This window comes from Amblyomma americanum, chromosome 1 (genome assembly GCF_052857255.1).
Source record: "Amblyomma americanum isolate KBUSLIRL-KWMA chromosome 1, ASM5285725v1, whole genome shotgun sequence".
Classification (NCBI taxonomy): Eukaryota; Metazoa; Arthropoda; class Arachnida; order Ixodida; family Ixodidae; genus Amblyomma; species Amblyomma americanum.
In genome coordinates this window covers 266575691-266596342 of record NC_135497.1, presented here as the reverse complement: position 1 = coordinate 266596342, position 20652 = coordinate 266575691, and the positions used below count along the sequence as shown (strand labels likewise).

Below are 20652 nucleotides of genomic sequence, written 5' to 3'. Positions count from 1 at the left end.
ATAGGCTTTCTCTAAATCGAAAAAGACCGCAAGGCAGTGTTGCTTGTGCAAAAATGCTTCTCGGACTGTGTTCTCTAGGCGGACTAGGTGGTCGGTTGTAGAGCACGCCTTTTTAAACCCACACTGATGGATGTCAAGAAGATCACGGGATTGTAATATAAACATTAATCTAATGTCAAGGACGCTTTCGAAGGATTTGGCAAGTACGCTTGTTAGGGCTATAGGCCTGTAATTGCCAGGGGATGTAGGCACTTTTCCCGGCTTCAACAACGGTGGCTCTGGAATCTCTCCATGCCTCTGGAATCTCTCCTGATAACCATATTTTGTTAAAAAAATTTCAGAAGCTAGTCTACAGCATGTGCGGACAAGTGGGCAAGCATTTCGTAATGGACTTCATCTGGTCCTGGTGCAGTCTGTTTACCCGAAGAAACTACACTGTTAATTTCGTGTAGTGTAAAGGGGCGATTATATGCTTCCTGAGCAATGCCCTTTATCGGCAGTCTTTATTTTTCGGCTGTGTTCTTATATTTTAAAAATTATTCTGTATAGTTAGATGAACTAGATACAGTGGAAAAATGTTCGCCTAATATGTCTGCTTGTTCTTTTATATTTGTCGGTACACCATGGGCGCTCAGAAGAGGGACTGTGAATGGAGAGTAGCGACCATCCATTTTGTGTACTGCCTCCCACATTTTTTTCGAAGAGATTTGGCTCCTTATCGAGGAAATGAAATGCTGCCAGGATGATTTTTCGGCATTTCGACGTATGTACCGCGCTTTTGCTCTTGCTTTTTAAAGTTTATACGGTTCTCCTGTGTGAGGTATCGACGAAATATACCCCAAGCTTTATTTTGTTGTTTTTTTCCTTCTTTGCAATCTCGTGTCCGCCACATTTTATGGTTGCGTTGTGCTATTCCTGAAGATTGAGGGATAGCCAAGCGTGCGGCAGAAAGAATGCAATTTGTGAACTTTTCATTTATTTCATTTACATTAAGATTTTCTAACGTAATATTCTGTAACGTGGCTGCTGTTCTAAAAAGCTGCCAGTCTGCTAAATTGAGCTTCCAACACCGTGGTTTTGTCTGGGTGACTGATGGTGGGGATGACAGGCAGATTTTAACAGGGAGATGATCGATTCCGTACGGGTTGTCTAAGACATCCCATTTAAAATCGTTAAAAACTGAAGGAGAGCTAAAAGACAAATCTAAACCACTCATTTTTCCTGAACTGGGGGAGCAATAAGTAGGTTTACCGGTGTTCCATAAACAAATATTCTTGGGTAGTATAAAATCCTCAATAACCTGACCTCTGCTATCGGTTTTCTCACTGCCCCAGAAACAAGAGTGTGCATTAAAATCGCCAACTATCGAGTATGGCTCTGGTAACTGTTTTAAAGGCTCTGCAATTCATGTTGTCTTACTTCGAGATGTTGTTGAATATATACGCTACAAACTTTAATGGTTTTGTAACCAGCCACGTTGGCTTCTACGGCTTCGAACCTAGTTTTGAGTGTGATCTCGCTAGCTGCTACGCCAGGTGTCACAATGATGCCTACGCCTCCGGAGAGTTTGCTCGCCCCCTCTCGGTCACGGCGGAAGACAGTATACTTCTTTAGCACCTTAGTATGCGGAGGGCCTAGACTGGTTTCCTGCACACATAAAGCGATAGGGTGAATTGTGTTTAAAATATATTTTATGTCGTTAAAGTTATTTACGGGGCCTCTGCAGTTTCAGTGTATTATGAAAGCCATCTTAATGTTGTGTGCATGCGTGCACATAAAATTAGATTAACTTTGATTTAGCCCCTTGACTCGGAGCCTCATATTTTTGATCGATCCAAAGACCTCCGCCGTCCGTCCTATGTGGACGGCACGTTGCTTCCCTGGGTCGTGTCCATCGCCTCAGCAGAGGCGCTGGACGACCGTGCAGGATGCACGCTGACTTTTGAGTTAGACCTCGACCTATGGGAAGAGGTCTTGAGGCCCGCTGACCCGGGGGTCTGCGCAGCCTGCTTTGGGGTTGGCGGAGTAGTATCAGCTACTCCACCAGGGGGCGCGGATGGCCCTGCCACAGGCCCACTGCGGGCGGCCTGGACAGGTGCCGAAGCCTGGTGTGATGCGCCGCGCCCACGCACCACATCGGCGAAGGTTGTTTTCGCAGTGAAGAAGAATCGGTTTGTTTCGGCGTATCGCCTTCTCGCTTCCTTGAAAGAAATGTTTTCAGTGGTTTTGAGAGCAATTATTTCTTTTTCTTTTTTCCACAACGGACAAGCCCTGGAGTATGCAGCATGGTCTCCCTCACAATTTGTGCATCGCCGGGCAGGAACACATTCATCTGACTGGTGGTCCTTCGAGGTGCATTTCTCGCAAGTTTTGCGGCTGCGACAACTCTGTGAGACGTGGCCGAACCTCTGGCAATTGAATCATCTGCGTGGGTTGGGTATATATGGCCTTACATTTATTTTCAGGTACCCGACTTCAATGCTTTCAGGTAGTGTGCTGGTGTTGAAAGTAAAGATAATGTGTTTCGTATCTATTTCCTTGTTATCCTTCCGGATCTTTATCCGCTGAACATTTATGACATCTTTGTTGGCAAGGCCTTCAAGCATTTGTTTTTCAGAGAGGTGAACAAAATCAATTTCTGATATAACGCCTCGGACTGTGTTCAAAGATCGGTGTGACGTGATGGAGACAGGAATCTCCCCTATTGATACAATGTTTGCAAGTTTCTAGTGCTGTACGGTGTCACGTATTTCGAGCAGTAAGTCGCCACTAGCCATTTTTGATACCTTGTACCTAAACCCCAAGGTATCTGTCAGGCACTTTCCTACCAAGAATGTGGAAATCAGTCTTGCTTGTTGTTCTTCAGCTTGGCTATGAATGACATGAAATTTTGGGAATGACACTCTTCTTTTTTGAAAAAAAATCTTCATCGTTCCGCTCTCTTTTTAGAGAGCGATCAGGTTGGGAATGGAGGGGAGCCATAAAAAAAATAGTTTTTCAGCCACGGTTCCAGCCACCCACCACGGAGCCCAACAAGGGGACGGGACAGCAACTTGCACGCAAGTCCTGCCCACGCCAGCTGTACATCTCAACTATAACCAAATGTGACGAAACCCATGGTAGTTCGCCACACAAGGTTAACCCTAGCAGCCCACGAAGAAATGAAAAAACTAAGAAACAACGAGGAGACCGGACAGTGGTCAGAAAGAAGATAGGAAAGTAAAAGATGTAGAGGAGGACAGGAAGGGGCGACTGCCGATTTCCCCCGGTCGGGTCAGGCCGGAGGTGCCGTCTACAGGAAGCTGGGGCCAAAGTGGTGTGTTGCCTCCGCCGAGGGGCCTTAAAGGTCCAAGTGCTCGGCATCGACTCAACCACCAGGATCCCATTTTCCCCGGACACGGCGATGCCACGCACGGCGAGGCGCGGGTGCTCGGGTTCGTGGTGATGCACTGTTCACCATCATCCCCCTGCGGGGTTGTCCCTGCGGATGCTCGGGAACCCGTGGTGTCGCCACTAACCAACGCCTGCAAGTTGCAGACGCCCCCCTGCGGGGAGGTTTAAATGCATTCTCCCGTTTTGGAACGTAGGAAATCATCGGAAGACGGAAGGGAAAGCTCAAATGCGAAATGGTCGCGATAGTCGCTGTACTGTGTTCGCAACCGGGTAGATATATCATCACTCCTTCCGTTGGCATGCTGCAAAATATAATTGTTCTTCCTTCGTGAAAATTATTGTGTTTTCTTTTAATGCCCTCGACGTTTTCTCGGGATTTTGTTCCCCATTCATGAGCCCTTTTTTCACACTTGCTTTGAGATTGTTTTCTGGTGCACAGCCGCACTTGATGTACAGAAGCCGCAGTGCGGCTTCTAGAAATTTCAGTTGCTAACACCACCGGCCATTTGTTTCCTCTTCCGCATTACTGTCCCCTTCGCGGTAATTTGTTCCCATTATAATCTATTCGTTTCCATAAGCACAAATTCCGCTCTAAAGCTTTACGAGCGAACCGATGGTGGCGATGAGCGTAAGCCAAATATATTCATATATGCACTCCTTATCAAGGCCAACTCCGCGAGACTGAGGACAACTGCAACCAATCGGCGCTCTAATAAATAATCGAGTCTACGGCTCTTTCTGGGTCATGTTAATGTCTGCCCGTCAGCGAAAGACGTATTTATTGCTGAGGAAATTGCACTCAAAAATTTTCCCGCCAATCTTATCAAACTCGTGAAGACTGCACCGAAATGGACTCCGTGATCGCGGTTTCGAAGTGAATGACGATGTAGCCTAGCCTCTGGGATCTTCACAAAAAACACCCGTCGACGTACCACAGTTTACTTGAGAAATCGGGCGATGATGGCGACGCCTGTAGTTCATTTTCTCTCTTTTTCTAGCTTATAAAAGCTCCGTTTCAAGTTAAAGTAGTGTCCTTGTCGATAGAATGCGGCAATGTATCGATGCAGATCAACCTCGGTTATTTCATATACTCTGCGGTATTCTTTCTGTAAAACTGCACTGTCCGGTGTCATCGTCCATAATCGAAAGCCCGACCTTCCTTCTTTTTCTCACAATGCGTGTTTCATCGAAGAGGGCGAGAAGCCACTTGCCCGGAGAGTGCGGAAGATTACTCTTGCGTTATGTCATGTGAAGTCACAGGAAGATTACCTCTGACTTCCTTACCTGGACCGACCAAGGAGAATAAAAAGTATTCCGCCTTGAAAAAAAGACAAAAAAACGCCTAGAACGGCGGTGAAATAGACCGCACCTGCGAACCCCAGTGTAGACGATCTTCCCGGATTGGAACAGCAGCGCCGTGGTGCGGTGTTCCCGGCTACGCATGATGACGGCTGCGAAGCGCCGTGGGTTGTACTCGACGTTGCGCGCGCGCAGCGCGATCTGGCGAAGGTCCAGCTGGCAGCACAGGTTCACCGTGGCCACGATGTTCCTGCGGTGGGCAAGAGGTAGCAGCTGTAGCTCGCCGACGGCCTGTAACGAACGTTTTTCCGCACATAAACTTTTGCAGCACGCGTTGACTTCGTTTTGGTCCTCCCTGATATTAATGACTGTTTAGCTTCTTTTAGTCCTACGGCTACCCAGCCCCTCAGTCCACAAATTTTCAAAAACCTTGCGGTTCAGAGTTGCAAGATGCATAGCGGACGCCATCCTGAGCTGGCTTGGCGAGCACCCTTTGGTATGGACGTCCTCGGCCACATTTCGGGAGAGACACGCCGTTTATTTTTGAACTGGACAGCCAAGGGCACTGTCGGCGCGAAATTTTTCACAGGCGGCAGCACGTGACCTTATCTCTGCTTGCTTAGTGCTGGTTTGAGACACATGCCGAGTTCGCCAAATAAGTTTGTTTTTCACTCTGTCAGTGCCCTTTTTGAGTGCCGTCGCCGCTAAGCGACAATACATTCCGTTACTACCCCTTAGATGGGAAGGCGTCATCGAACCCGCGGCCCCATTCCGCCGCTCTCGCGGCATTAGCATTGCAGTTCTCGCTACGGACGGAATGAGTCGGCCGGAGCCGTCTATGTCGTCGAGACGATTTCGCCAAACCACGCAGAGCTGAGCTAAATTGCAGCCATTTTTTCAGCGGTCTTGCTACAAGAGTTCACAACGACACCTATACAATTAGATGGAGGGCCCTTTGGCGTGTAGATTTCAACGACTCGAAGATGCACGTTAGGCGCGTTGCGATAAATGTCGACCATCCGCGCTATTTTTGGCTGCATTTACATCGCGCAGTACGCGGTCGAGCACTGCATGTTTCGCAGAGCACATTTCGCAGGAAGGTTTGTCTTGTTTTTTCAACAAACAGGTACTTGTAAAGTGTGTGTGTGTGTGTGTCCAATGTGTGGACGACATAAAAACTTCTGTAAAGCGTTCTTTATGTCTACACGATTTCCATTCTCCTAAAATGGGCTTCACAAAATGTAGTTCTTTACCTGCTCTTCCCATGTAACCTGTCACTTATTTCTCAGTTTACTCTGAATTAACTTTAAACAATCCCTGTGCGGGATCTTGTTTTATTTGGCCAAATCGTGTTTGTGCAGCACATGCATCCACTTTTTGATTACCCACAATTCCGACATGGCTAGGGACGCGGCGCATAATTTGTATTCTGTTCTAACTTTATTTTTTATCGTGGTTTAACGTGCCAAAGCGACTCAGGCTACGAGAAACGCTATAGTGAATGGCTCCGAAAATTTCGCCTTCATTGAACCTCAACTGCAGCGGCCAGGATCGAGTCCGCGTCTTTCGGTTCAGTAGCCGAGTGACATAACAACTGAGCCACAGCGGTGACTAACTATATTATGTATAATGTTTCTTATTAATGGTTCGGCACCGTTTCTAGAGTGCAGTGCTGTGAGCATACCCAGAGAATCAATTTAAATTATTCTATTTTTGACGCTCTCTTTTACTATTCGCTGTACAGCCACAAAGATGTCATAACGCTCGGCAGTAAAAACCGATTCACACAGTGCCAGCCACATCATTTTTTATTTTTGCCTTGAACTACTGCACTATTGAAATGCATTCTTGTTTTTGAGCCATCAGTATAATATTGTTTGGTTTCATATTTTTCTTGCAGTGACAAGAATTCATGTTGTATGTACTCCTTTGGCTTTTGCCTTTTGTGTAAATGTGTTATTAGAGAGTTATAGCATATCGTTACCGTGTTTACGTTAGCGTTGACAACAATCTAGACTCCGATTATATTGAGGAAAGGAAGGCGCATGCATAATTGTCTCCCTGGGGCAGTGGACACCTCAATCGCGCTTTGAGATTCCTGGCAGTGGGAAGAGAGAAATGTCGGCTGCATGCATTAGCGCGGAGAACGTTGCCGCGGTGGCTCAGTGATTAGGTCGCGCGGCTACTGATCCGGTCTACCCGGATTCGGACCTGATAGCTGCGGCAGCGTTTCGATGGAGGCGAAATGCAAAAGGCGCCCGTGCGCTGTCAGTGCGCGTTAAACGTCCCCAGGTGATCGTAATCATTGTTGGAGACCTCCACTACTGCACCTCTTCCTTTCTTTTACTCCCTCCTTTATCCCTTCCCTTAAGATGCGGTTCAGGTGTCAGCCGAGATGTGAGACACATACTGCGCCATTTCAGTTCCTTTTCCCCAACAACCAACCAATTTTCAACGTTGTGGCAGACACACCACTGGAGCAAAAAACCGGATCAGCGTTCATTGAGTGACCAACATCTCGCGATCAACCATTAATTTAACGGCCACCTGGCAGGGTGGCCGTGTTGTCCAGTGTTCGGAACGAACTCATAGAGGCCAAGCCGCGTCTACTTGCCGGATACACCACAGCTTTCGCTCTCTTACCAGGTTCAGCATAGTTGAATGACCGCAATTTTTATTTCTTCCTTTTTCTTTCACTCTCACCTTTATCTCTTCCCCAACGGAGCGGTTCTGGGGTCCACCAAGACTTGTGAGACATTTACTGTGCCATTTCTTTTCCTATAAACCAATGTTCATTTCTTTTTCACTCTCTCGCGCTCTGCACAGACATAGAGCCTCAGTGAAACGTCAACCTTCAAAGTACTGCGAAAGCAACATCCTATATTTTGTTGCGTTCTGAGGTTGTCTGCCTAACCTCTGGATTAGAAGACTAAGGCCTTCTCTTACACGCAATTCCGTTAAGTCTGCGGGATAAAGTATATTTTAAATACCACACGTAATTAAGCTCAACTTACGCTGAAAACCGGCGCGCCTTTGCGCGTTCTACAGAATATAATGGCTGAGCAGCTGCAGCAGCAGGCTTGTTTTAACCAACAGTTCGCGCGATCTCCATCTGCTGTGTATGTGTTTGCAGATGCACGCAGACTTCTTAAGTCTAGTGTTATAAGCATTACCGAAACAAGTAACTAAATACATAACGATAAAAAAGGAACGTTTTACCGCCCTACGTTACCTATAAAAAAAAGGAACGCGTTAACGTTACCGAAAGAAATTAATGTGTATTAGCCCAGGTAATCCAGGATATACAAAACGAAAGCGAGATTGAGGCCTCCACTGACCCACGGAGCCGGTTGTGCGCCTTTCCATTCGTGAATATTAACGGTCTTTGCAAAGTTGTCAACGCCAATGAACTCTATAAACGCCGTCGTCTCACTTGTTTTGATTGAGTTTTGAGAACAGGAAATGGCACAGTAACCGTCTCACATATCTCTGTGGAATCTCGAACCACGCCTTAAAGGAAGGAATAAAGGAGGGAGAGAAAGAGGAAAGAGAAAACGGAAAATTGAAATTTGTATTTTGAGGAAAGGCAGGGCGCTGCGCAATGGCGGAACACCTGTGGCTCAGTGCTACTAGTGGCGCGTGCGCAGTAGTGACTAGGGAGCAAGAGAGAGAAACAGGCGACGAAATCGGCAGCGGCCACTTGCGCCGTGCGTGACGTCACTCGTGCTCAGACATACGCCGGCTCGCGCGAAGCGCGGTGTTGACTAGCGTAGTGAAGCTTGGATGGATGGATTGAAACGTCTTTTATTAGAAAAAAAGGAAAGAAAAAATCTTCCAGGGTGGTCTCCTACTGGTCCAAGATTCCACGGGCTTGTGCCTCACATAAGGCCCGATCCACCAGCCATTTCTAGCCGGCGGGTTGAGCAGTCCGTAAAGCAGCCTCCCAGGAAGAATGAGTGGTAGTAGTAGTAGAAAACATTTATTCCAAAAAGGTAGGATAGGGAGGCGAAAATACAGATTTTGGGTGGACTCCCCAATGTCCACCGCAGTTTCTCTTGCTTGGGATATCAGCTTTCGCAGTGTCAAGTCAGAGCTGAGCAGGGCAGACTCCCACTGTTCATCGGAGTGATGTTTGTCTAGTTCGGGGGGCTTGGGACCGGAGCAGCCCCATGTTACATGGTATGTTGTTGGAATTCCGCCACACCTGGGGCAGATTCCGTCATATCTGTCGGGGAAGATGATGTAGTACTTGTGTAGGTTAGGAAAGGTGTTCGTCTGTAGTTGTCGCCATTCCCTCGCCTCTGCCGCCGTTAGCTTACGGTGTGGTGGGGGATAGACTTGTCTGTGTTCGGAGAAGGAGGAGGCGCTCGCCGTACGTAGAGGGGAGAGGGGCGAGGTCGGGGAGGTTAGTCGCTCGGTTAGTATATCTTCGAGCTAGATTGCCCGCGGCCTCGTTTCCCTCGAGCCCCTCGTGCCCAGGAGTCCAAGTGATTTGGTACTTGTATGTGGAATTTTGAACTTGTGGGGTAGTCAGAATGGGAGCGACGGAGTGTGGAAGTCTGCCAGAGAGAATGAGACACGCGGACTGGGAGTCGTAAAATTTTTTAGCTCATTTCCCGTAGCATCGCCGTGCTGGATTGCGAGGGCAATTGCAGCAGTTTCTGCTACTGTGGGAGAGCAGTTTCGTAGGGAGGCGCCGGCCATTTCCTTGAAATTGGTGTCGAAGATGCCGCCACCGCGTTTGTTGAATCGGGGTACATGGCTGCGTCGACGTATACAATATTTTGTGCCTGTCGATGTGTGCGGCGCAGATAGTCCACTCGCGCCTTTCGTCGTCCCTTTTGTGAGTCCGAGTGCATGTTGTTCGGGAGTCGAGCGACACACACGCGAGTTCGCAGAGTTGAGGGTAGGTCTCGGTTGTCCTGGACGGCGCGTATGTCAGCCGGGGAACCCACTCTTTCCAAGATTGCGCGTCCAGCTTTGGTGGTGAGGAGGCGTTCCTTTTGCGATGCTAGGACGGCTTCTCGAATTTCTTCTATTGTGTTGGTCAGTCCCAGATCCTCAAGGTGGCAGCTGGCCGTGTACATCGGAAGGCCTAACGCATGTTTGTAGGCGGTACGGATGATGTCTGGTTTGTCTAGCTCATTGCCCAGAATTTGTAGGAATGGGAGACCGTATGACAGGCGGCTCATAACTAGAGCCTGTATTAGTCGAATTGTATCCTCCTCTCTCATACCGTTTAGGTTGCGGGTGATGCGCCAAATCATGCGGGAGATCTGGAGGGCAGTTGTCCGGAGACGCTGTCACGTGTGGTTGGATTTCCGGTCGCTCTGAAGCCAAAGACCCTGGATGCGGATAAGAGAGACTTCCTTTATTCTGGTGCCTTCGAGGTAAACCTCGATGTCACAGGGAGATTTGTAGGCATAGCCCTGAATGCGGATAATTTCGGATTTGTCGGGTGCGCAGCGGAGGCCGCAACTTGCTGCCTGTCTTTCTACGCAATTGACTGCCTCTTGTAGGGTGTTTTCTTTGTCCGCAAGGGAACCCCAGGTGGACCAGATGGTAATATCATCGGCGTACATAGTATAGCCGATGCCTTCAATACCCTTGAGTGATTTTGCCATGCCGATCATACCTATATTGAAGAGGAGAGGAGAGATGATAGAGCCTTGGGGAGTGCGTTTGTTGGGTGTCTGCTCTTTGCCAGAGCAGACATCTCCCATGCCAATAGTGGCCGTGCGGTTGCTGATAAAGTTTTTGATGTGGTTGAAGGTCTTGGGTCCTTAATCGAAAGCGTTGAGTTCTTTCAAGATGGCGTCGTGAGAAACGTTGTCAAAAGTGCCTTTCAGATCAAGTGCCATATTTAGGTGCTCGCCGCCTCTCGGGAGGTTACTGAGTACTTCTTCCTTGAGAAGGAGGAAAGCGTCTTGCGTAGAAAGACCTTTCCTGAAGCCGATCATAGTGGGTGGAAAGAGGGGTTGTTGTCCTCTATGTAGTTTTGGAGGCGGGTCTGGTTAACGCGCTCGTATAGTTTGCCCAGGCAAGGGGTGAGGGTGATGGGTCGTAATGCTTCCAGTCTTGGTGGTTTGCCTGGTTTTGGGATAGTAACTATTTCGGAGTGTTTCCACTCTGCAGGGAGTTCTCCCGCCTCCCATAGGGTGTCATTTATGTAGGTAGTGAGGATTTCGATCTGCGACTTGCCCAGGTTTCGAATCATCCCATTTGGGATCTTGTCCGCGCCAGCTGCCGTGTTGCGTGTGCAGATCGAGCCGCGGCGTAAACCTCGGCAGTGGTGATGGGGGCGTCCAGCCTCTCATTTGGGCCTCCCGTGTACGAGAGTGTGCTGGGAGGATGGGGGGTGCTGATGTATTTGGTTTTGAGGGCGGTGAGGAGAGCCGCGTCGTCTCCGGGGTACAGATGGGCGATTTTCTTGAGTGTACGGTTAGTGGCAGACAGCGATGTTTGCGGATCGAGGAGGCTGCGGAGGATCGCCCAGGTGCTGGAGGTCCCCAGCGTGCCGCGTAGTGACTCGAAAAATTGCTGCCAATTCTGTTGAGAGAGGTGTTGTGCATACTCTTGTGCTTCTGCCGTGATCTGTGATATGCGGAGTCTCAGGGGACGATCGAGGCGTTGGCATTTCCATCTGCAAACCAGAGTCCGTCGGGTCTGCCACTACTTCAGAAGGTGGCGATCTACCGCCGGATTATCGGGTGTGCATTGTACTTCGGTGGTGGCCTCCTTGTGTGCTTTCCAAATGTGTTCACTTCATTCGCTGATTGATTGAATGGGGTCTTCCGGAACGGGCTGTGCACGGTATTTAGTCCAGTCCGTGATTTTTGCTGTTCCCAGGGTGCGACGAATGTTTGCGGAGGTGATAAACGTGCTTACGATGTAGTGGTCGCTACCTAAGCTCTCTCCGAGATTTGTCCACGTAGCGTTATGGATTTATTTATTTTAATTAGAGTACACCGTGCAGCGCCGAAGCATTTTAGCATTGGAGTGGGTACAGCATAAAGTGACGAGTACATGAATATAATAATCCTAAAAGGGAGGGATGACAAGGAGCAATGCATCAATATCAGTAGAACAGAAAAAAGACAAAAAAAAGGCATGCATGCGCTTTTGGACAAAGCGTACAGTCAATGGCTTAAAAGAACAGTGCAATTACAAATCACTGATTAGATTTAAAAATACCTCTCAGGGTGGTGGTGGTGGTGGTAGTGGTTTTATTAAAAATAATAGTAAAAAGGAAGGAAAAGATTTTTGCTAGCCCCGGCATCTGCCATCGATACTGAAGCACGTGAGCTGGGGCAGCGGAAATAAAGGACAGCAGGCAGAATGGAGAAATGAAATGAAAGAGGTGAGGGGACAGGAATAGAGGACAGGGGGAGAAGTAATATGTACAAACTATTTACACAATAAGTAATGTGTCCAGGTTGTGGGCGTGATTATTTCATTTAAGAGGAATTAAATCACACACGCGCACAGCACTGTGTAGGTTCCAACTGGAGTGGGGCGTCCAGTTATTAATCGTTCAAGGTAGAACTCGCGGAGCGTTCGGTCACTGCGTGTAACTACCTGACGGAGAACAGACGGGACGTCAAGCCCGTGTGTTCGAGGAATGCACAGAGGCTCACCAAAGTTCGCTCACGAGTGCGCGCACTGCCCTGCGGCCACAATAGCGTCTTGATGGAGTCTGGTAGTATGCCCTGCGCCCTATAGGCCGCGAGCATATCGCGACGAGCATCGGCGAACGCGGAGCAGCGAAGGGGCAGGTGTTCTAGTGTTTCCACTGCACCGCATCCGTCACACACATCACTCGTCGCGATTCCGTGACTCACCCGTTGTTCCCCGGGCCACACGCAGCCAATGCGCGCGCGGAGGATCATTGCACGTTGCGACCGTGTAAGTGCGCGACAGCCGGTGACACTGTCGATGCGCTCACCTCCCGCGATGCGTGGGTCGGGGTGCTGCTTTCGGAGATGGTCGTGAATGGCCGCACGCACGTCCTCCAGCGCAAGGGGCAGATCGCTGGCAGGTAGTTGGTGTGCAGCGGTCGCGAGGTCGTCAGCTTCTTCGTTGCCGGCGATGCCGCAGTGACCGGGCACCCACTGTGCACGCACGGCACAACCTCTCTGCGCGAGGCACTCGATGCGCGAGCGAATTTCCCGCACTAGTGGTGTACCGCGGCCGTTAGATTGCAGGCGGCTGAGGGCGGCGCGGGAGTCGCACAGCAGAGCACTCCTGGGCGGCGGAGGGCCGAGGGAGCACCCCCGACGTCAACCGGCAACTTATTTCATTCAGAAATACTACGGGGAAAAAAGGAATACTCTATGTAGTTTGGTTTGCAGGTAATTTCGCAAATTTTGAAACTGTGGTCTCTTCTGTTTGAAACATAATGGGGGGTTTGAGGTATGTAAGGTTGTCAATGCCTGTCGAGTCAGTGTATATTGCATGTAGCAGTTTCAGGCTATGCTTTTGGCGTCTTATGTGTAGCGGTTCTAGTCCGACTTGTTTCTTTATTTCTGTAACGGATAAATGTCCGGAGTACTGCCTTGATATGAATCTGGCAGCGCGGTTTTGTATGGCTTCTGTTTTATCAATCACGTACCGCTGGTGGGATCCCATAATGCGGACACACATTCTAATTGCGGCCTTACCAGCGACCTATATGCTGTAATTTTTAGAATATGAGGGGCAGTCCTAAGGGTTCGTGTAAGTAGGCTAAGCATTTTCCCGGCTTTTTGGATAGTCGTGGTAATATGATTAGAAAAGGACAGATCTGCCGTCAAAAGAGCACCTAAATATTTAACTTCATTAACCTTTCTTAGCAACGAATCACCCAGTTTGTAGGTGGGTTCACTAGTGATTTTAGATTCAGTAAATGTTACCTGGTAACATTTGTCTGTATTCAGGCTAAGTTCGCAGTTTTGGCACCAGGAGGCTATACTGTTTAGGTCATGCTGGAGTGCATCTATATCAGGTTGATTGCAAATGGCTCTGTACACAACGCAGTCGTCTGCAAATAGTCTCATTTGTGAGGAAATGTTTGAAGCGATATCATTGATGCAAACTAAAAAGAGTAGTGGTCCTAGCACAGAGCCCTGCGGCACTCCTGAGGTGGTTTGAGCAAAACTAGAATTCTTGCCACCAATAACTACGCTTTGCGTTCTGTCGTTCAGGTAGTCTTCAATAACCTTGATGACTTTTGTATCTTAGTTAAGAGTTCTCATTTTGTGTATTACCAGATCATGTGATACGGAATCAAATGCTTTGCGATAATCAAGAAAGACTTCATCGGTACGCATTCTTTTTGCGGCAGTATTTGCAAGCTCATGAAATAGTTCAATTAACTGAGTGGTGCAGCTCCCTCCTTTGCGGAAACCATGCTGATTTGTAAACCATGATGATTTGGATTTGACGATTGTTAGGTCAGGGCATGACTCGTGCGTGACGCTGTTTACTTCGCGGGTTGGGTATAAAGGATCAGTAAGTATTTCCAGGCCCAGGGCATCCCGAGCTCGTACCACGCTCAGACCACGCAGCGAGTTCGTTTTGTAGCCCCATTCCCTGTGGGGGGGGGGGCGTTAAAGTCACCGAGTGCGATAAGCCGATGCGAAACAGCTAGCTAATCTGCCTCTTGAAGTATGTCAGAGAAATCGGCCTTGGTTGCTCGTAGGGGGTGATACACGTTCAGAACGAAGGTGCTCTTGCGGCCCCTCTTTTTGGGAATGACCCTGATCATGTTGTAGTTGATCTCCTGTTCTCTCAAGGAGTGTTCGACCACCTGATTTAGAGAGCGGAGCCATCCTGGTGGCTGGCAAAGCTCCTGACCGATTCGTTGTCGCTACTCATAGCGACCACCGCGGTCGCGGACCGGTAGGTTTTTGCTCGAGGGTTGTCAGAGCTGGTAACACGTTTTCTGCTAGGCGCTTTGGTGCTTATCAGTGCTTGTAGGGTAACAAATTGGGCGTCATGTGAGTCCAGGCGCGCACCTATTTGTGCGATTTGGGCTGAGAGCTGGGAGGTGAATGTTGTGAGAAGGGGGTTTATGTTGTTCATAATGTTATTCAAGAGACGTCCCTGTATTTCTTCATATGTATTGGGGAGGGGGGGGGGGGTTGTCGGTTGGCGAGGTGTGGGAGTGGGTGTCGCCAGTGGTGGTAGAAGCGGTTTGGGGGAAGTCTCAACGTCCCGGGGCGCGGGAGGTGGGGGAGGTTGGACATGAGGGGTGGTGAGAGGAGTGCACTTGCGGGCTAGATCCGCTACCTGGGATTGTAGCTTCTCGATAGTGGGTGCCATTTTTGCGCAGCCTGAGCATTTGGGTGGAGTTGGTGTGTTCGAAGGAACAGTGGGAGAGTTCTTAACGAGCTCTGCCTAGCTCACCTTTTTGTCCGTGGCTTTGGCTTGCCCCTGGTGTAGCCAGCTAATTTCCTTTTTTTGCTTGGGTGCAGGAGGAGGGGTTGACCGGTTGGTGGACATAGATCTCGATCTGCTCCTACTGCTGCAGCTTTAGCTGGATGACTCGTCGTCCGTGCTGAACCAACGCGGCGTCCGAGTTCGGGCCTGGTTGTCTTTCCTGGACCGGTGTTCTTCCTTGATGGGTGGGGTGGAGGATCGGACGTATGGTGGCTTTTGCTTGAGTGGTTTCAGCCGATTGGGGTACTCCTTGCTGCCGGTTTTGTGTGTTCCTCCGCACAGAGCACACTTCGGCAGGCACTGATGTCCGCGAGGAGGATTTTGGGCCCCGCATTTCCTGCAGGCCGCCAGGTCTGGTGTGGGGCACACATCGGAGCGATGACCCAGCTGCATGCACACACAGCAGAACTGTCGTGCTAGGCGGTACAGATGGCAACGAAACTCCGCGCTCTTGAAGTACAGAACTTTGGGGGTGGTCGGGCCGATGAAAGTGATCAGCATTGACGATGTTTTGCCCATGCGTCGTACGTCGAGCGGATATATAGGCCCGTCTGAAGAGCTTCCGGTGTCACGTGGTCCGGAATTATGTGGATTACGCCCCGTCTGTCGTGCTCTGTGAAAGGTATGTAGGCGTTCACGTCATGAGTGAGGTCTCCAAGGGTCAGTGTCTTGATTTCTCGAAGTTCATTGGCAACTTCCGCGTGCGGAGTGCTCGCTACGAGGATATTTGATCCGTAGTGGTGGCGGAGGAGGTGCCTTCCTTCCACCTGCTGCGGCTCTGGACAGGCGTTGCTTACTGCTTGGGCAAGATCGAGATTTGAGAAGTTCTTTAAAGCGAGTCCTCGGCGAGGTCAAATCACGATTTTGATGTCCGTTTTCGGTAGAGGCGGCAGGCGGACTCGAAGGCCGCGTTTCTTTGGCGTAGGATGTTTCTGATTTGATGGGGGCTCCTGGGAGTCGGTGCTGCCCTGCATTTGGCTGTTGGTTTCAGTCCGGGCTGCTTTGCGAAGCTTCCTTTCTTGATGTCTGCTCAAGGCTATCTTCCAGCCGTTGGGCAGAGGGGTAGTAGGCGGTGACGAGGCCGGGGACGAACTGGTCGTCGGGCCGTTCTCCTTTCGGTTGAGAGAGTCGGTTAAGTCCATGTCGGAATCCAAGACTTCATTTTTTGTGGGTGGCAGCGACGCCTCCGAGCTCATTTTCATCGCCGCGCAGCGTGGCGCGGGGCGAGGCGCGGGCTGGAGGACCGCCCTTGTGCTAGGAACAACGCGAGGCCTAGCGTTTTGCGCCTGGCTCGGAGCGTTAGAATCTTTTTCGGGTAAAAGTGGTCGGAATTGCACAGAAAATGGTGGGAACGGGTGCCGAACACTTTAACTGACCAATTATGGGTGATATCAGTCCATTTCAGGTCGAAAATCCGCCGTCCCGAGTGAAAATCCACGCAGCCGAGGTGAAGTGCGTCGGCTCACGGCGTTCCTGCGTAGGGAAGAATGAGTGGGATTGGGGATGGGGGTACTGCCTGTGGGGAAGGACATTCCCAAAGGTAGTGGAAAAGTGTAGATCTGGGCACGCCACAGGTGTTACAATGAGGAGAAAAGGTGGGGTGAAAGCAAGAGAGACGGTACGGTGAAATAAAGGAGCCCGTCTGTAATTGTCGCCATGTGGCGCTGGGTAAGGGCAACAAAAGTACTGTGCGGTGGGGGTAATGTCATGCGGCTGAGTTTGTAGAATGCGGTTATTTGATGATATGTATAAAGGACCGATAGGGCTTCTTTCGCAGGGTTGGATGCCTGATCGTCCGGGGTCCGGGAGACGAGTTCTCGGGCCAGCGCATGAACGCTCTCATTACCGGGGATCGAGGCATGCCCAGGGATCCACGACAGAGCAACCGTTCGGTCGAGAGAGGTGGCTGTGGCTAGAATACGATGTGTGGCCGGCGTCGCCACGCCCTTTAGGTAGTGGCGGTATGCGGCCTGGGAATCTGTGCATATTTCGGTTATGTTCTTATCAATGGTGGAGTGGGCCAACGCCAGTGCGATGGCGGCTCCTTCCGCCTCTGCAGGTGAATTATTTCGGTTAGTGGCGGCGGCCCCCACAGATCCGTCATCATAGGCTGCGACTGCCGCAAAGAATCCTACTTTAGAATTTCCTGCCACGTCAACATAAAGGATATCGGAGCGGTTGCTGTATGTTTTGGTGTAATAGCTCGATCGAGCCTGCCGCCTACCCTGATGGAGGCTCGCGCTCATATTGCACGGGAGGGGCTTCTGATATATGTGATCCTGCGTGCGCAGAGAAATAATTTAAGGTGTAGGACTTGCTGGGGTGAAAATGGGTGGATTGAGACGGAGCTGACGCAGTAGGCATTGTCCTGTTTCCATGCAACCCAGGTTGACTAATTGGTTGGTGCGTTGAACCTCTATTAATTCGATCATGGTATTGTGGGTACCAGTGACCAGGAGGAGTTTCGTGTTAACCATCCGTGGAAAACGTAAGGCGGAGGTAACAACCGTGCGTATTAGGATGTCTGCCTGTTGCGTTTGGCGCTGAGTGAGTATGTGGTATGGGAGGTGGTATGTAATGCGGCGGATGATTAATGCATGTCATATTGAGGGTCTCGCGTTCAGACAGCTCGTGATTGCGTGCTGCCACCCGCTTGATTAGTGCAGCCACCTGTTTGGTCTGTCTTTGCAAGAGCTGCAGGGTGGGGGTAGCATCCAGTGTGTTGTTAATGAGAAGGCCGAGAATCTTCACCTGAGACACAAGGGGCACTGGATTCCCGTACATGTGCAGTTCAGTGGGGAGCGGGGGGGATCACTGGGCAGGGGTTTCAGCTGCAAGAGTTCTGAATTATTTGGAGAGCAACGAAGGCCTGTGTTTGCTAATTGGGTGCTGGTGGTGTCTATGACAGATTGCAGGATATCATGGGCTCTTCCAATGGATCCCCCTGTTGTCCAGAGGGTTATATCATCTGCGTATATGGCTTTGTGGAGCCCTGGGATAGCAGCAAGGGCCTTTGCCAGTGGCGCTAGGGCAACTTTAAAAAGTAAAGGTGATAGGACCACCCCTTGTGGGGTTCCCCGGTTAGGCAAGGGGAAAGGCTTGGAGGCGACATCCCCAAGATTTTTGCCGTGCGTTCCTGAAGGAAGGCCAGAACATATTGCCATATTCGGGTGCCACAGCCGGTGGTGGCTAATGTCGTCAGGATATGGTCATGGCTTTTAGTGTCGAAAGCCTTATGAATATCCAGGGCCAGTATGGCTCGCGTAGCGGCTGTACGGCGCTTGGTGTAAAATAGAGACTCTTTAAGGGCTAGAAGTACGTCTTGCGCCGAGATGTTTGGACGGAAACCAAATTTAACGTTGGAGAGGAAGCCTGTTATTTCTAGGAACGGTTGCAGGCGATTGAGAATGACATGCTCGATGAGCTTGCCGACGCAGGTCGTCAAGGAGATGGGACGCAAGTTTTCAAGGTTTAGGGCTTTGTCCGACTTTGGTATGAATCGCATGCTGGCATGGGTCCAGGCAGGTTGGAACGTCCCAGCGTGCCAGTGGTTATTAATGACCTCCGTGAGTTCCCGAAGGGAACTTGTAGTGCTTTGTACGTTGTGCCATCCGGCCCCGGCGCCGTAGAGCGGTGAATACTAAAGAATGCCCGGCGGACTTCGTTTAAGGTGATGTCGGCATCATGTTCCGGGTTAGGTGGAGGTAGATTGGGTGTATCTGCTGACTGAAGGGATGCGGGTATATAAGTGCCCCATAGAGTGCCAATTAAATGTGTGCCCTATTGGAGCTGTAGTTGTATTAGACGCGGTTTGTTTACTTGTGTCTGAGATTTAGTGGTTTTGGGATCTAAGAGCGCTTAGGAGGGACCATGTGCTTTTAGTGCTTAATGTACCCTTCAGATTGTTACAAAAGGTTGCCCAGTTTGCGCGGGCTGGCGTGTTCGCGTATTCTTTTGCCTCACTAGTGAGAGCGGCTATGTGGAGTCTCAATTTACGATTATGTCGCTGGTGACGCCAGCGCTTGAGAAGTGTGTTGTGATCTGTTGAGTTCAATGGCGCATACGAAACTAAAGCTATCATGCACCAGGCTCAAGGTATAAGGAATTGTTTCCGCAGTTTTTTACAAGGATAAAATATTATGGCGGTGTCGAAAGCTTGAAAAGGTATTTCCTTCTACCTAGTATTCAGAGCAAAAACAAGATTTATACATGGGCAACATTAAAAGTTGTAAAGGAGGTCGGGTAACCTTATCACCCGTCCTTGGCTGGGCAAGAGGTGGAGGTCCATAATCAATCAAATAAAACAACCTCAGCCCTTTTCTCCGGAATGAGAAAGTGGCTGAGGTGTACTAAATACAAACAGACCGGTGGGTACAAAAAAAAACGTTAGAGTCACTTGAGAAATACGGTTTCTGTAAGAAAGCTAAAAACACATGATATATCAATAATTGCATCATCTCCTAAAATCAGTGCAGGATGAACAGGAATGCATTCGGTATAAAATTGAGTAAAATGCTTTCTTCTTAGTTTTTCTAGTTTCGCACGAGACAATAAAATGTGGTCAATCGTAACTTCGTATCCGCATTCTTCGCAAAAAGGTTGATCTTGTTTTGTCAGCAGGACATTGTGCCTGAGGTGCGTGTGTCCTATACGAAGCCGGCAGATAATCACTTCCTTACAACATTCCTGATTGGTGCAGGACTCCCATTCACTTATCACTGGGTTGACATTGCGTAGTTTGTTTGTTTTATTTCGTTGTTCCACGCGGACTGCCATTTCTGTCGTTTGTTACGATGTATTAAGTTAATGCAACCTTTTAACGGAATATTTACTTTCTTTATATGCTTGTCACGTGCTTGAGCAGCGCTTAAGTCTGCTCTCTCAGTGCCTTTAATTCCAATATGGCTTGGTACCCAGCAGAGTTTTAGGTTTGTCCTTTACCTGTGGCTATTACTATGTTGTGTATGATATCACCAAGTATAGGAGTGACTGCATTTCTAGAGTGGAGAGCTGTAAGTAAACTTAGCGAGTCGGTGTAAATAATACGTTTTTTGAGGTTCTCCTTTACTCTTTGTTCAATGGCTACATAGACGGAGTAACATTCGGCAGTGAAGATTGATGCGCACTGTGGAAGCCTTACTATTTGACTGCAGTTCCCTTGTACCACTCCACTTGCAACGTAAACATCTCTTTTTGAGCCATCTTTGTAAAAAGCTGTGCAAGTACTGTATTTTTCCTCGAGTGCAAAAAATTCTTGTAATATATGCTGTTGTGGGGCTTGTTTTTTGGTGAAATGTGTAAAAGTCAGATCACAGATTTCCGGGAAATTGTACCATGGCGGCAGTGGATCTCGTCTTCCAGCAATGCCAGGCAATGTGTCTAGTACGCCGAGATTTTGGCACATCTCTTCAAAACGCAAGAACAGTGGCCTTGTACTTCGCGGCTTGTTGCTAAACAGTATTCTGGATGGGCACTCTGTGACTATTTGGTGACAGATGTGTTTAGGTAGTGAACGGATTTTAAGTAGGAACACGTGAGCAT

At 49.3% G+C, this 20652-nt stretch overlaps 1 protein-coding gene across 1 annotated transcript in view; it reads right to left on the bottom strand.

The window, feature by feature from the left end:
• The window catches only part of LOC144117451 (uncharacterized), a 43361-nt gene that overhangs the window by 19007 nt on the left and 3702 nt on the right, over window positions 1-20652 (bottom strand). The window contains exon 2 of the mRNA XM_077651239.1: window positions 4763-4983. Within this exon, the coding sequence (XP_077507365.1) occupies window positions 4763-4983 (221 nt within the window). The remainder of the gene's footprint in view (window positions 1-4762; window positions 4984-20652) is intronic.